Genomic DNA, 15799 nt, shown 5'->3' with positions numbered 1-15799 from the left:
TTTAGTGATTGTTCGAAGTTATAGCGGCACTGAAAATAGTGACTTATGACCATTTTTCACACTTATGATCATTGTAGTATCTTCATGATCACATGGTTTACATTTGGATGCTTGACAACTGACCCACATTTATGACAGTTGCAGTGTCCTGGAGTCATGTGTTCCCCTTTAGCGACCTTCCAACAAGCAAAGTCAATGGGGAAACAAGATTCACTTAACAACCCATGTTACTAATTTAAGAACTGTAGTGATTTACTTAATAAATGTGGCAAGAAAAGTCATAAAATGAGGCAAAACTCACTTAACAAATTTCTCACTTAGCAACATAAATTTTGGGCTAAACTGTGGTCGTAAGTTGAGGACTACCTATATTATAGTAGTAAGAATGCAGAACAAAACAGAAGTATAATTGCTGCTAAATTCTTCCTGCTTATTCCCATATAAAGTATTATGATCTCATATGCAAAAGCATCATCCTTTCAATGATTTCCTTATTTCAAATGCAAAACTCTCTTTTGACAAAAAAAGTTACCTGTAATAGTTGGACAACATTTGGTGATTTATTGAACATCTCTTGGAGCTGATGCAGAATAGTATTGTGACAATTACTGCAACCTGAGTTTGGTCCAACGGTTCCAAGAGATATATGGAATTTTTGGTGCACAGAGTTCCATTGAATGCTGATCTATAAATACAAAAAGCTTCAGAAAATTATGCAATGATAGCAAGAATCTCTCTCTCTCTCTCTCTCTCTCTCTCTCTCTCTCTCTCTCTGTGTGTGTGTGTGTGTGTGTGTGTGTGTGTGTGTGTGTGTGTGTAGAGACAGAGAGAAAGAGATGATACAGAAATGTATCTACAGTGGGGCAAAAAAGTATTTAGTCAGCCACCAATTGTGCAAGTTCTCCCACTTAAAAAGATGAGAGAGGCCTGTAATTGTCATCATAGGTAGACCTCAACTATGAGAGACAAAATGAGAAAACAAATCCAGACAATCACATTGTCTGATTTGGAAAGAATTTATTTGCAAATTATGGTGGAAAATAAGTATTTGGTCAATATCAAAAGTTCATCTCAATACTTTGTTATATATCCTTTGTTGGCAGTGACAGAGGTCAAACGTTTTCTGTAAGTCTTCACCAGGTTGGCACACACTGTTGCTGGTATGTTGGCCCATTCCTCCATGCAGATCTCCTCTAGAGCAGTGATGTTTTGGGGCTGCTGCTGGGCAACATGAACTTTCAACTCCCTCCAAAGGTTTTCTATGGGGTTGAGATCTGGAGACTGGCTAGGCCACTCCAGGACCTCGAAATGCTTCTTACGAAGCCACTCCTTCGTTGCCCGGGCGGTGTGTTTGGGATCACTGTCATGCTGAAAGACCCAGCCACGTTTCATCTTCAATGCCTTTGCTGATGGAAGGAGGTTTGCACTCAAAATCTCACGATACATGGCCCCATTCATTCTTTCCTGTACACGGATCAGTCGTCCTGGTCCCTTTGCAGAGAAACAGCCCCAAAGCAAGATGTTGCCACCCCCATGCTTCACAGTAGGTATGGTGTTCTTTGGATGCAACTCAGCATTCTCTCTCCTCCAAACACAACGAGTTGTGTTTCTACCAAACAGTTCTACTTTGGTTTCATCTGACCATATGACATTCTCCCAATCCTCTTCTAGATCATCCAAATGGTCTCTAGCAAACTTCAGATGGGCCCGGACATGTACTGGCTTAAGCAGGGGGACACGTCTGGCACTGCAGGATCTGAGTCCCTGGCGGCGTAGTGTGTTACTGATGGTAGCTTTTGTTACGTTGGTCCCAGCTCTCTGCAGGTCATTCACTAGGTCCTCCCGTGTGGTTCTGGGATTTTTGCTCACCATCCTTGTGATCATTTTGACTCCATGGGGTGAGATCTCGCGTGGAGCCCCAGATCGAGGGAGATTATCAGTGGTCTTGTATGTCTTCCATTTTCTAATTAGTGCTCCCACAGTTGATTTCTTCACACCAAGCTGCTTGCCTATTGCAGATTCAGTCTTCCCAGCCTGGTGCAGGTCTACAATTTTGTTTCTGGTGTCCTTTGACAGCTCTTTGGTCTTCACCATAGTGGAGTTTGGAGTGTGACTGTTTGAGGTTGTGAACAGGTGTCTTTTATACTGATAACAAGTTCAAAAAGGTGCCATTAATACAGGTAACGAGTGGAGGACAGAGGAGCCTCTTAAAGAAGAAGTTACAGGTCTGTGAGAGCCAGAAATCTTGCTTGTTTGTAGATGACCAAATACTTATTTTCCACCATAATTTGCAAATAAATTCTTTCCAAATCAGACAATGTGATTGTCTGGATTTGTTTTCTCATTTTGTCTCTCATAGTTGAGGTCTACCTATGATGACAATTACAGGCCTCTCTCATCTTTTTAAGTGGGAGAACTTGCACAATTGGTGGCTGACTAAATACTTTTTTGTCCCACTGTATTTTCTATATTCCAAGCAAATTATTTTCTATCTAGTAAATATTTAACTGCATGTAATCAGTTAAATCACAGCTCAGTGCAGCACTACAGATTTTGTACACAGATGATCATGAGCTCAATCTCTGTTACAAAAAGGATCTTGCTTTATTAAAGCTGCTTACTAGAAGATGCTAGAGAACTACTATCAGTCAAAATGGACAAAACTGGACTACACAAAACAGTTTGAATCAGTGAATACTCAGATGGCTGGTGATTCTAGTCTTTATGTGCTGCACACTCCAGGAAAAACAAAGTTGCAGAAAGAAAAACACATCTTCTTCTTTTCAAGCTGAAGGAAATCCAGTTGGGAAAAATTTGGTCACTATAGTTCTAATGTTTTTCTCTTTACAGAGATAGGGAGGACATAAGAGATAAACAGTATCTTATAGACACCATGTCCTTTTCGATCTTAAGTTTGAGAATAAATGAATATTTCCATATTTGTTTAAAGCTGAATATAACCAAGCCAAGAAAATATCTGTATTTCTATTTTTTGCAAGCCTACCTCTAATTTGTTATAATATTTGCTACCTGATTACTAAGAATTCACTGGGTATCCAAAATGTGTCAATGCCTAATCCTTATATTTCAGTGAAAATTTAACTATTTTAACACAAAAAAGGTTTTAAACAAATCATGCCATATTTTTGGAAAACGCCAGAAAAATACAACTACTAATGTGTTTTTTCCAGTGAAACCGGTCTGTCAGGGCAACCTGGTCTACCCAACTATGGGATGGAGTATACTGTTTCCGCTTTCACCTTTCAGCCCCAATCCAGGAGCCTTCACAGGCAGTTGCTTTCGTGACAAACTATTTTTGTTTTGAATTTATATTTTACTGATAAAGACCACCTTTATTTCTTTGTCAATAAAATATAAATTCAATACAACTCCTAATGCATCAGAGACTCTTAGGTAGTACAGCAGCTATGGAATGTCATTATGGAACTACAGGAATGAGCTCTAAACTCCTTTCCTCCCATGCTTTGCATGGTAAGCTATATTTGGTCTGTTGCACAGCAGTTTTCTCATTTGATTAAAATATAACCTGTGGCATAAACTTAATAGAGAAGAATATGTAAAATGAGGGTAAAGACTGAAATTTATTCATAAACACACAAACTATTATCCACTGTACTTTCTGTACTGTACTTATGTACTTTCTTTTCTGATTAGTGATGTTCATAACGCACATCTTTTCTTTACAATCCCTTGACCTTAAGAATATTATTAAGGGAAATTCAGTAGAGAAGATTCGAGATTCTAATCGAACCTACATAGCTAGCTATCATCAAACGCTAATTTGGGAAAACATCTAATGATAAGCTAAAGGGGGAAAAAAGACAATTACCACTACTAAGACCACAATACTGAACACATATGTTAGTATGGATGGTAGCAGCTTAATAACTATGTTTAAAATAAAGAGACACTATACTTAAAGACAATAACTATACAATATTAACATAGCTTTAAGAGAAAGATCAAAGATACTTACAGAACTTCCCTTGGTAGTCCCGTAACAAAGAATTAGTTTCCTATAATTATAGATCCGAACTTCTGAGAAAACATTTAGATGGCTTGGTATTTCTTAACAATATAAAGGGGCGAGGGAGACAAAATATGTATTTTTTAAAAAGAGAAAAAGTATTAAACTTAGAGTTTCTATCACTCCTGGAAAGTAATGTTTCTAAGAACACTTTCTTTGGCATCCAGCAACTTTTTTCCTCATTTGACTTCAGTTGACATATCCTGTCTTTCTAATCTGATAATCACTTAAAAATACTAACTTTTTTTAAAAACCAAATCAAATAAAATAAATTAAAAATACAGATTAAAAGTAATAATCAAATAGGCCCCTAAACTATTTAACAATAATTAAAATCCTGGTGAAAAATATACATGTATACAGATTTTCTAAACAGTGAAAGAGTGAGAGCTAAATGCATGCTCTAAATGTGCCATAGATTGATAGCAAAGGAGAAAACAGTCTTCTTGAACATGCCAGAAGAAGGGCTTCTGACAGTAGGAACGTCTTTGTAAGGGTTTGTTAAGAATTGAATAGTTTCATAAAGGAAGAAGATGGCCCTTCAATAGTTAGGTTCTATGCCATTTATGGCTTTAAGTCAATACCAACTTCTTAAATTGTGCTCAGTAAGCAATTTTAAAATGGAGATGATCTTTCAGCTCAGTTTTGACTGCTGCATTTTGCATCAATTACAACTCCAGACACTTCTCATATGGAGTGCACTGCAGTGACCACAGTGTGGGTAACCAGTACCCAAATCTGTGGGTAACCATTGCCAAATCTTGATCTGATCTGATTTAATCAAGTCAGGATGTGTTGCAGCTGGGATAATTATGCAAAGGTGTTCTTTACCAGAACTGCCACATGTAATTTCACTGAGACCTGAAGGTCAAAAGTACTTCCAGGCTGTACATTTGGCTTCTGAAATGCATAATCCCATCTGAAACAGTGACTCTCAAACTCTAAGAATGTAAAACAATGACCCAGGTTTTCAACAGTAGTGATCAAAACAGTTAACAACCTATCTGAAAGCCTGAATGGAATGACTCCTGAAAAATAGTAAAATGTAGATGCCCTTTAAATGATATTTAGTTTCTTTTAATTTAAAACAAAGCAGTAGTTCCTAGAGGTTATAATTCCCATCCTGTTCAGTAAGATCCCCAATTACTCAAAGGCACATTGATTTAGTTTTCTTGGCAGCAGGACATTGACAGAAGTTGTTTGGCTTTTCACTTTCTTAGTCTAGCCCAGGGTGTCAAACTGGCAGCCTGTGGACCAGATGTGTCATGCGCAGGCTACGCCCACCCCAGCTCCAGGAAGGGGAAAAAACATCGCCAAATGTCATTTGACGGTAATGTGATTTTGACACTCATGGTCTAACCTATACCTCAGACATGTCCCTTTCAAGTATTAACCAGGCTTGATCACACTTAGCTTCCAAATACAGAAAAGGAATGAACAGGAGGTAACACCTGCTACAACTAACAGCTTCTAAATATTTTTTTATTTTCAAGGATACCTCACAAGGACCTCAAAGGCATTCTCAGAAAATAAAAGCAGTTAATCACCATAGTGTGGTGCTTTGTTTGGAAGTTTGTCCATATCTGTTTCTCAAAAAAACAACCAAGGTAACTTAAAAATGTTAAAGAAATTTCACTGGGCTAAAAATGTACTAGGCTGTCTTTGAAAAATCAAGGATTGGTGACCGACCACATCTCCAATATTATATATTGGAATATTCATTTTGTGAATATATTAGTCGCTTCATGGCCAGTCTGTGTGACTGCCCACAGGACACTCTCATTTTAAATATGGCAATAGGTCAATAGAAAGTGGCCTGCTTCTTTTCTACATCAATACAAGAATGAAACAATTATATAATGTATACAAGACATTATATACCTGGTAAAGATCGAGCAAACTCCAACATACATTCATATAATTGGGCAATGCTATTCCAGTCATTTAGAAACATCTCAACTACTTTTCGGCCACCAACTGGTTCAGACAACTGGTTTTCATATGTCAGATAAACATGACGAGTTGGTCCTGCAAAATGAAAGGGAGAGGCCAATTTGGTACTCAAAAAGTATAAGAAGAATGCCATTATGCAGAACAATTGAGAAATTAACCTTGTTCCCTGGAAGAAGTGCTGATAAGCGGGCAGTTTGCAAACACCAGTTCAGCCACCCACGTACGGTTATTTCTACCTTGCAATCGGAAAGTACAATCAAGAAGAGAATGATCCAGAGCTTTCTGGGTCTCCTCACAAATACCCTTACATGGAGGAATTCTGTGAAAAAAGTTCAAGATGCAACAATACACTGAGATTTATTTAATTCTTTCAAACTCTGAAAGAAAGCATGCAATTTAAGAAATGCAAGTATTCAAGTTAGTTTTTTCAATCTAAATAATGCATTTATGACTTTACTAAATAGCATTAATATATAAGGTATGGCCAGAATTGGAAGATTTAATGCAAGCTGATTGGTTTTTTTTAATGTTTACAATATACAGTAGAAGAGATTTACACAGAATTTGCAACCTACTAAACAAAGTTAGATTCTGGGAACACTTTGAAAAACTTCAGATTAGCTTTCCTGTATTGTGTTTATATAAGAATGAAAGTTGGTCAAAATGGCCAGCTAAAATCTGAAAGTCATTAGGCTTAATAATACCTTTGAGTAATACCTACTCCTTAAGCACTATGTTTTTCATGAAGATATACACCTAAGTGCCAAGCTTGTACGCATGTTGTTTTCCTCAGGAATAAAGAACAATATTCTTGTTCTTAAAATAGGGGGGGGGGTTGCTGTACAATTATCATAAAAACAAATTCACAATATAAATACTAATGTGGAAATAATAAAAAAATGAATTCTTTGAAATATTACATAATTTCCTTTTGATTCATATAGAATATTCTAAGCATAAGTGGAATTTTACATTAATTTTTTTTACTTTAATAAACGAATAGCATGACTGAAACCATCTCCTTCAACTTGGACACCTTGATGTGGGATCTCCATACTGGATAACTGAAATTAAAAAAAAAAATCTTAAAAAATTTAGGTTTGCATTTTCACAGCAAATTAAAATTCAAGCTGCATAGTATTTCTTGTCACTTATATGAATCTTTCAGTTTGTAGTAACTAGTGCAAGAAATAAAATCCAACCAGAGAAAGGATAATCTCTTTACATGTAAAATGAGTAAAGCAATTGCTTCAAGTTGTGTTACAGCACATTAATCAATCTCATACTAAAAACACATAAAACCATAAACAAGGTATATGTATATGGAACAATAATGTTAAATTTTGTATTTAATTATCTATAGGATAAAATAGTTACCTAACATTTAACATCTAAAATATTTATAATATGAGACAATATTATATCAAAGAACGCTAATGTACAGTAGTTAGATGGGCACCTAAACAAAGGCACATTGAAAAGGAACGGTGGTTATTGAATTGTGATGGGCATCTTCAGTGTGTGGAGGGACAAACCACCAAGACAGAGTTAAAAAATAGGCTAGGTCAGGTAGGGGGCTGAGAAGAAATCCCTCCCCCTGTTCTCTCAATGGTCCCCTATGGGAGAAGTAACTGAGCAATAGCTTGGAATATTAGTGATTCCTCCATTCGAAGGCCCAAACTCTCAATCCTATGACTCAGGACAGGCTTTCCTGTATGCGCACACACACATGGATATAGCAATAGATGAGAACAAAAATGCAATATATGTAGACACAGCATGTTACTTTATTACACAGAAGAAAGCACAACTCTTTCCAATGGCAACTGCTGGTAAAGGCTGGGCAGAAGTTAGATTCCTTTTTCAATCAATTATCTTCCCTCTGTCTGTCTGTCTGTCTGTCTGTCTCTCTCTCTCTCTCTCTCTCTCACACACACACACACACACACTTAGTCTGTGATTAAATACTCCAAATTCTGATCAAAAACTAAATATTTCCTTAAAGCAACAGACAGCATATTTAAGAAGTGCAGGTCAAGGGTCCCTCTCACCTCATGTCACAACTGCTGTAACCTTATTCACATGTAATACTGAACAAAAAAATGTTTTGTTTTATCAAGCCACTATGGCCTGATTTACTGTCAAGTTTGGATTCTGTATTATACTATATCAAAAACAGTTAAATCATATTATGGTTTAATAATAAATGACAGGCCAGTCTTATTTCTTCTTATTTTTTAAATTGGGTACTTCATAGACAATCCGTTTTAACTGTTCCAATTCAGCAAATACAATTTGTTACCTACCTCCATGCGGAGTCCTATAAAGGGCATATTTGTATCACACATTGCTACAATATGAGCTAAAACTTTATTGAATGCACACATTTCTCCAGACTGTTTTGGTTTTTTGGGTTCTGTGGGACATAGTTCATCAGACAACTACAAAAGAACAGAAAAATATTTTAAAAGATTCTTTCAAACCCAAAGGTAGAATAAAATATAAATCACAAGTAATAGACATCACAGTAGGAAATTCACTTGTTTTGTATAAGCTATTCAGAATTCATGCCCACTATGTTTAGACTATACTTCTATATGTGCAGCTACTTGGAAACAAATATTAACCATTAATTTAAACATCCATTCAATTGTGCTCTTTTTGAGCTTGAGTATATTAGAAAGAACATTACAAGTAAGCTTGCAGCACTTAGAGTCTAAACTGTTCTAATCAATTATAAACTTTTGTAGATGCAAATAGTGCTAAAAAATAACCTGAAAGTACACTTTTATAAAGAAAATATTAACTTGTTTCAAAAGTGCAAAACACTAGAAATATAGCCAACTTTATTATTACATGAGGTAATATTTAAGATTCTACTTCAAACACATTTTCTCTCTATTTTGTCTCAGAACAAGCAGATTTATTCTTTGTCATCATAAGCTATTCATTTATCTAATTAAGCAAAATGTTGCAGTATTCAGCCTTTTATTTTCAGCTAAGAGAAATAAATTATCTCTTATCCACTGAAAGTAGTAAATGTTAGTGATCAAATCCATACCTTGCGTTTTGCGCCACTTTTTGCTTGTTTGCTACTTTTTGTGTCCAAAACCAATTCTTCAATATTTGGCTTATATTGTTGGAGTAAAACTGCAGTGGCTGGGCTATCATCTCCTTCAGCATAACTCACAGAAAGAAAGTAGTATTTGTATTGTAGTTGTGTGGGATTATTGGGAACATCAAACATTTCCACTACCTAGGATGTTGAAAAGTCACACTAAGCTTGGAAATATACTCCAAATTAATATATCATCATAATTAAATTTTAAAGAAATCCAGATTTTCTAAGCCAACTTCAGAGAAATTTGGATTTAACTTACTGAGAGCAGATCATACTGAAATAAGTGAGATTTAAGTTAGGTAAGACTAAATCGGGTTTCACTGATATCAACGCATCCAAATTAAATTTAAATTTCAATATATGAATATTATTATCACAAATACAACAAACTATATACCACATCAAATGATATGTTTACAGTGTAGTCAGCAATTATTTTTTGAAATCTTTTTTAAACAACTGAAGAAAAAGCAAATCAATTATTGAAACATGAAGCAGATTATATTAAAAATGTTTGGGTTTAAGATTGTAAATTCTTCAACAGTAGTCAATATCTATTCTATTCCAATGTTTTATACTAACACATTTTTAAAACTGACATGAGCATTCTAAAATGTAAGGTTTCCTGTTAATTTTTAAAAAAATACGAATGTAAAAATCTAGAATCATACACATAAAAACCAATGTCATAAAAATAACCTTCTTAAGACTTAGTCAACTTAAGATATCATTCAGTGAGTGTCATATTTATGTGGCCAGTTGATATCCTTGAAGCAAGTTCAACCTCTGTAAATTCTGGTCCCTAATGATGGTTTCAAAAGTAATCAAAGTATTGTAAGAATCATGAAAACTCTTACTGAAGTAACTTTTGGCGTATTTCACAACTGCATATATTTTCCTTTTTCAGTTTTGGCACAAGCGTCTTTTTAAATGATTATTATGTTTCATTTTATACACTTTGTACTCTACTTAAAATATATATATTTAGGTTTCCATGGAATCCTCCCGTCATTCAACAAAGAACATAGACATCTGCTGGCTTCTGGTCTTACAGACTACTACAACTTTTTTTTTTAATTGTAGAAATCCAGTGGCTCAAAGACACAGATAATGAAAAGCTGCAAACACCTTTATATTAAAGCAGTAAGCACGATGAAACTTGAATTTAACTGGGCAACAGTTAGGAAATTTGGGATATAAATATTCTTCAAAATCTCATTTTCACCAAAAGAATTAAATTAAGAGTTCTTATATTGAGATTCAATGTTATATTAACACCTTTGTTATTTGTTATGATAGCTTAGTATCTTAGATGTAGAAAAGGATTATGATATACTGTCTCTCATTTATTTACAGAAAGTAATCATTGGCAATTAAGGTTTTATTTAAAATAATACTGCATGAACAGAGAGCATAGGAGGTAAGTTGGGTTCTGTCAAACAGATATAACCTCAAAACATCTCATGGCTTTATTACAGAATGACTGTTTAACTCTTTAATGGTTATCGCAAAGGGTACCACATTATTACTTTTCTTTTGCTTTATATTTACTAACATCAATGCTTCTCAAACATTTTCCTTTGTTACCCCACAACTGCTTAGCAGAAAAGGTAAAATAGTTAAGTCAATTTCAATTATCCTATTATGATTGGATAGTGGCTTTATATATCGTGACTCAAAGAAAAATCATTTTTACCCAATTTTGAATAATTTATCCAGGTTTGGGAAGCACTGGATTACATCATTTTTCTTTCCTTTTTACCATCTCCATTTGTGCAATCTCTCTTTTTCTTAACCTCTTTAAGTTCTCTTTGTTTCCTAGTTGCCTTCCTTCCAAGTAAGTGGCAATTTTTTATTCAGAGGACCACATTCTTATGATGAAATCTCATTTACTTACAATGTAATACTGTGGAAGTCGGGTAAGCTTGATGAAAAGTTTGTGGCTGGAAAGATTTCCCACAGGATGAGTAGCATGATTAACTAGCTGCAATGTTTCACTGCTTACTGTAGGCAAATGTTTTATTGATTGTTTGCAACGCTGCTGCCCAAGCCAAAACCTGAAGTGAACACAAACAAACAGGATATGCAAGAATAGTGGTATTCATTAGAACAAAGCTCATTTACTCTGTAGTCTTGGCTTCAGCTATGCAGATATAGTAAGAACTTCCAGTTAAAAAGCAAAATTTTCAAAAGCCACTGTACAAATTAATGTATTTAGATACACATCCAAGAGAATGTGAGTTCTAGGCCTCCCTTAGGCAGAAATCTAGCTGGGGGACTTGGTCTGGTCACTCTGTCTCAGTCCAATTTACCTCACAGGGTTGTTCTGGGGAAAATGGGAGGCAAGAATACAGGTATGTTTGCCACCTTGAGTTACATATAAAAAGATGGGATAAAAATACCATCATTGTTCTCCTGAATTCTAGGACCTCACTCTAGCCACCATACCAAACTGGCTTACATACAGACAAAATACACACACATTGAGTATACGTATACTCATGTGTGTGGGTCAGTGGTGGGTTTCAAAAATTTTCGCTACTGATTCAGTGGGCATGGCTGTGGGGGGCATGTGACTGAGTGGGTGTGGCCAACTTGATGTCACTCACGCCCATGCCCACTCAGTCACATAACCCCCCCACCTAGCCACGCCCTCAGGAAAAGATAGAAAAATTTTGGGAATTTCCACCTATCTACCCCCGCCTCCCTTCGTCAGTTGACCCCGTTTCCCCTCCTTTAGCGGCCCCTGCCCTAGCCCCGCTTCGTCCCCCACCACCGCCTCTTTGTTTGGGCTGTTTACCTTCCACGGCGTCTGGTCCAGAGTCTGGAAGGCAAGCTGACCGGAGTTTTCGGTGGCCCCCCAGCCAGTCACCGCTGCTGGAAAGCGGCTGGCAAAGAAGCCTTCCAAGCTTTGCAGCTGTGACAGCTGGCCGCAGGCTGCCGAAAAGTACCAGAGGTCGCAGAAAAAGCTCTGCTGTCACCATGTTCTTTGCACATGTGCATCACATTGGACTTGCAAGGCAATGGGATGCACATGCACAAAGAACATGGCGGCAACGAACATGGCGGGCGGGGCAAGCGAGTGGTGACTGGGGGACTGGTTCGGGTGCGTGCCCAGCTGGCCATCGCTACTGGTTCAGCAACCTTGGTCAAATTTCCACCAATGGTTCGCGCAAACCGTTGCAAACCAGCTGAATACCACCTCTGGTGTGGGTATATGTACACATGTATATAAAAATACATGTAAGAGTAAATTAATATCTTAATTTGTTAATGAAGTCTGACTGCAACTTCTAAGGCATTGTGAGCTAAACACATCTCCAGGACAGTGGAGATGGCAACTTGGGCAAAGTTCCAAAGAATTGGTTCCCTGGACCTTTCTGGACAAAGAGAGGAAATGAGATCGCTCACATGTGCTCCAGATGGCAGATCCTTGTGAGCATATTGTAGGACAACAGTCTTCTATGGGTCTGAATAGTGGGAGATGAGAGAATCAGTCATCAAGCTCACAACTGCAGCAAAGCCTTTTAAAGAACACTGAGTTTACTAACCTTGCTTTCTGATCACCTTCAGAAATTACTTATCTAAGTATCTTAAAGCTATTACAGTCTTTGAAACAGCAATTCTGACCTGGTGTATCTACCTTTATTTCTGAACAAAAGAAAAATTAACTGTAGGTTTAAGAACTTAAAGAATTTGAAATAAATGGCAGAAAGCTAAATAAGACTTTGAACTAAGAAAGTTATAAAGGACCAGACAAATTTAGAATATTGAAAAAAGTATTTTTGGATTTTGGAACAAACTATATAAAATATAGTAGGAACCAGAATTATTTTTTGTAGGTAGGTCATAACAAAGATTAGAGACTTTGTTATTTCATTTGGATACTAGAGGGAACAAAAGAAAGAAAAAAGAAAAAAAATGTAAACAAGTTTTTGATTAGTATTGGAATTTACAAAATGATACAATATGCTGTGATATTTGAAATATTAAAGATCTTCGAAAAATGAGGCCAGAAATTAGTAACCACAATATCAACAATATCAGTAATGATGATTGCTTGTATGGATAAACTCTGTCCAAAGATGTTAATGAAACTAGATGTGAAACTCTAGAATCAGAAATAATGGATTTTTAAAAGTGTGGATTGCAAGATAGAGAAGGCATTTAAAGTGCAAATAAAAGTGGAAGGTCAAGATAATGATCTGGATAAGGACTTTTTACTGGATATTCAAAAAAAAGCTAGCTGAGGTTTTAAAATTAAAGATAAAATACAAGTGATACCAAGAGAATGTCTTTTTACTAAATTTACAAAAGAGAGTTGAAGAAACCCTAGCAATGGATCAAATCTTACAACACTATTTGAATGAATTAAAGATTAAGATTTTCAGAAGTAAAAGGAAAAAATATAAAGATGGTTTATTTGATCAAGGTTAAAATAAAAATATTTTTGTAAAGTTCTGGCAATCATTTATGGATTTTTGGCTGACACCAGGATTGAAAAGTCTTATCAATTTGTTTATAGATAAGTGGTGAGTTATGGGAATAAGATATATTTGTCTGTAACCTTATATGGGGTGAAAAGCTACCAAACTGTTTCTGGTTGTGATGAAAATTTGAACTCTCTTTTCCACTGTGAAATCAGTTTATTTATTCTCTGCTTTTGTTTCTTAATGAGTTTTGATCTGTAAGCAGAATTATTACTACACTAGTAATTACTAGACTAGCAGCTTGAAACTGGCAAATGAATGTGCATTATTAAATACTCCACTTAAGAGCTTTGCATTTCAGATACATATGTACGACAATATTTTAAGTGATCCCAATAGTGTTCAGGAATCAAGAAGGCTTTAACCACAATTCATGTTGACCAATCAAGATTATATTAAACAAAAGAAAAGTGACTTTTCTAGATCTTTGCTAATAAAAATCTATGCTGTATAACATGTTAGGAGCTATAGATCCAATCCTTTCAAATAAGGATTGTTTATATATCAACAACAGCTGGTCTCAGGATATAACTATAATATATAAATTCTGTGAAAAAAACTTAGAGACATTAATTATCAATTGCAAACCATATTATTTGCCTCGTGAATTTTCCTCATTTCTTGTAATTGCTGTTTATGTCCCGCCACAAGCCTGTGTAAACAAGGCATTACGAACTCTAGCTGACCAAATTATGGAGGCTGAAGCCAAATACCCCGATTCACTGGCCATTATTTTGGGAGATCTAAACAAGGCAAACTTAAGGAAAGAGCTACCAAAATACTTCCAGCATGTCAATTGTCCCACTAGAGGCAAGAATACTTTAGACCCGTGATGGTGAACCTATGGGATGTGTGCCATGTTGCGTGGCACGCGCGGCGGCACCCATTCAGCGCACGCATGCGCGCCAGCCAGCTAGTCTTCTGGTTACTGGCTCGCATGCGCATGTGACAATCAGCAGGCCTTCACGCATGCAGCTGTGCCAGAAACCAGAAGATCAGCTGGCCAGCTGATCTTCCCGCACGCATGCTCGCCAGTAACCAGAAGACTAGGTGGCCAGTGCGCATCCGTGCACCGGAAACTGGAAGTTTATTTTCTGTCACGCACATGCCCACTGGGCAGCTCCTCTTAGCACGCAGGCACACTGGCGATGACATCGACAGCTGCTGCCCGGGATCCATGTTGGAGGCCGTTTGCGCCGGCAAAGCAGCACTGCCTCTTTGCCTGCGCCACTGCCTCTGCTCAGGGTTTGGCTTATGGGGGGGGGGGAGAAAGGTCCTGGTGTGTGGGGGGAAACCTCTTTGCAGAGGCAGCAGTGGCTCCTCCTCTTCCCCCTGCCAGCCTCGTTGTAAATCTCGGGGTTTGCTTTACAGGGGGGAGAAAGGTCCTGGGGGAGGGGAATGTCTGTGGGGCCAGTGACTGCAGCCATGCTCCAGAGAAGCCCTGTTGGAGCACTAATCAGCTGTGTGCAAGGCGGCGGCCAGCGCAAGAGAAGCAGGATGCCATACACTCAGTTCTGCAGCCCCACGGAGCCGGTCAGTTGATTGCCGGCATGCTGCGGAGCTTGCCAACATAAGTTTGCCAGCGCTGCTGCCTCTTTGCTGGCATGAACGGCCTGCCGCTACTTTGCCGGCAGTGGCGCCAGCAAAGTTATGTAGGGAAACCCGCCTAACCGGCTCCAACCAGATTTCTCCGGAGCTTGGCTGCAGTCACTAGCACCACTGACGCCCCCCCCAAATCAGGACCTTTCTCCCCCCCCATAAGGCAAACTCCAAGATTAACAGCAAGGCTGGCAGGGGGAAGAGGAGGAGCCTCCGCTGCCTCTGCAAAGAGGCAGCAGCACAGGCAAAAAGCTCTCAGAAGCAGCCGGTGGAGCGCAATGTTAATTAACCATCTCAGAGAGATCTCATCTGTTGCAATTTTTCAAGCCAAAGGTGCTTAGGAGGCGCATGCGCACATAGGAAGAGAAAAGGTGGCATGGAGAAAGGGGTGAAGGGGCAATGGCCGTTGTCCCCCTCCCATCTTTCCGGAAAGAGCCTGCAGTACAGAGGATTAAAGCACTGTTATTAACATCTGCTGCTTGCAATTACTGCAAGTTCAAATCTCACCAGGCTCAAGGTTGACTCAGCCTTCCATCCTTTCAAAGGTAAGTGAAATGAGGATCCAGATTGTGGGGGTAATAAGCTGAC

At 37.7% G+C, this 15799-nt stretch overlaps 1 protein-coding gene across 8 annotated transcripts in view; it reads right to left on the bottom strand.

The window, feature by feature from the left end:
* MED14 (mediator complex subunit 14) overlaps positions 1 to 15799 on the bottom strand; it is a 99239-nt gene that overhangs the window by 36681 nt on the left and 46759 nt on the right. For all 8 annotated transcript variants that reach the window (XM_034423832.2, XM_034423834.2, XM_034423833.2 and 5 more), the window contains exons 13-20: positions 11020 to 11179; positions 9063 to 9257; positions 8308 to 8442; positions 6989 to 7065; positions 6160 to 6320; positions 5930 to 6076; positions 3998 to 4089; positions 533 to 685 (exon numbers count right to left, since the gene is read on the bottom strand). In XM_034423832.2, the coding sequence (XP_034279723.1) occupies positions 533 to 685; positions 3998 to 4089; positions 5930 to 6076; positions 6160 to 6320; positions 6989 to 7065; positions 8308 to 8442; positions 9063 to 9257; positions 11020 to 11179 (1120 nt within the window). The remainder of the gene's footprint in view (positions 1 to 532; positions 686 to 3997; positions 4090 to 5929; positions 6077 to 6159; positions 6321 to 6988; positions 7066 to 8307; positions 8443 to 9062; positions 9258 to 11019; positions 11180 to 15799) is intronic.

This window comes from Pantherophis guttatus, chromosome 5 (genome assembly GCF_059756535.1).
Source record: "Pantherophis guttatus breed Tessera chromosome 5, ASM5975653v1, whole genome shotgun sequence".
Taxonomy (NCBI): Eukaryota; Metazoa; Chordata; class Lepidosauria; order Squamata; family Colubridae; genus Pantherophis; species Pantherophis guttatus.
Note: the sequence above shows the minus strand (reverse complement) of the source record. Positions and strands in the feature narration are given on the sequence as shown.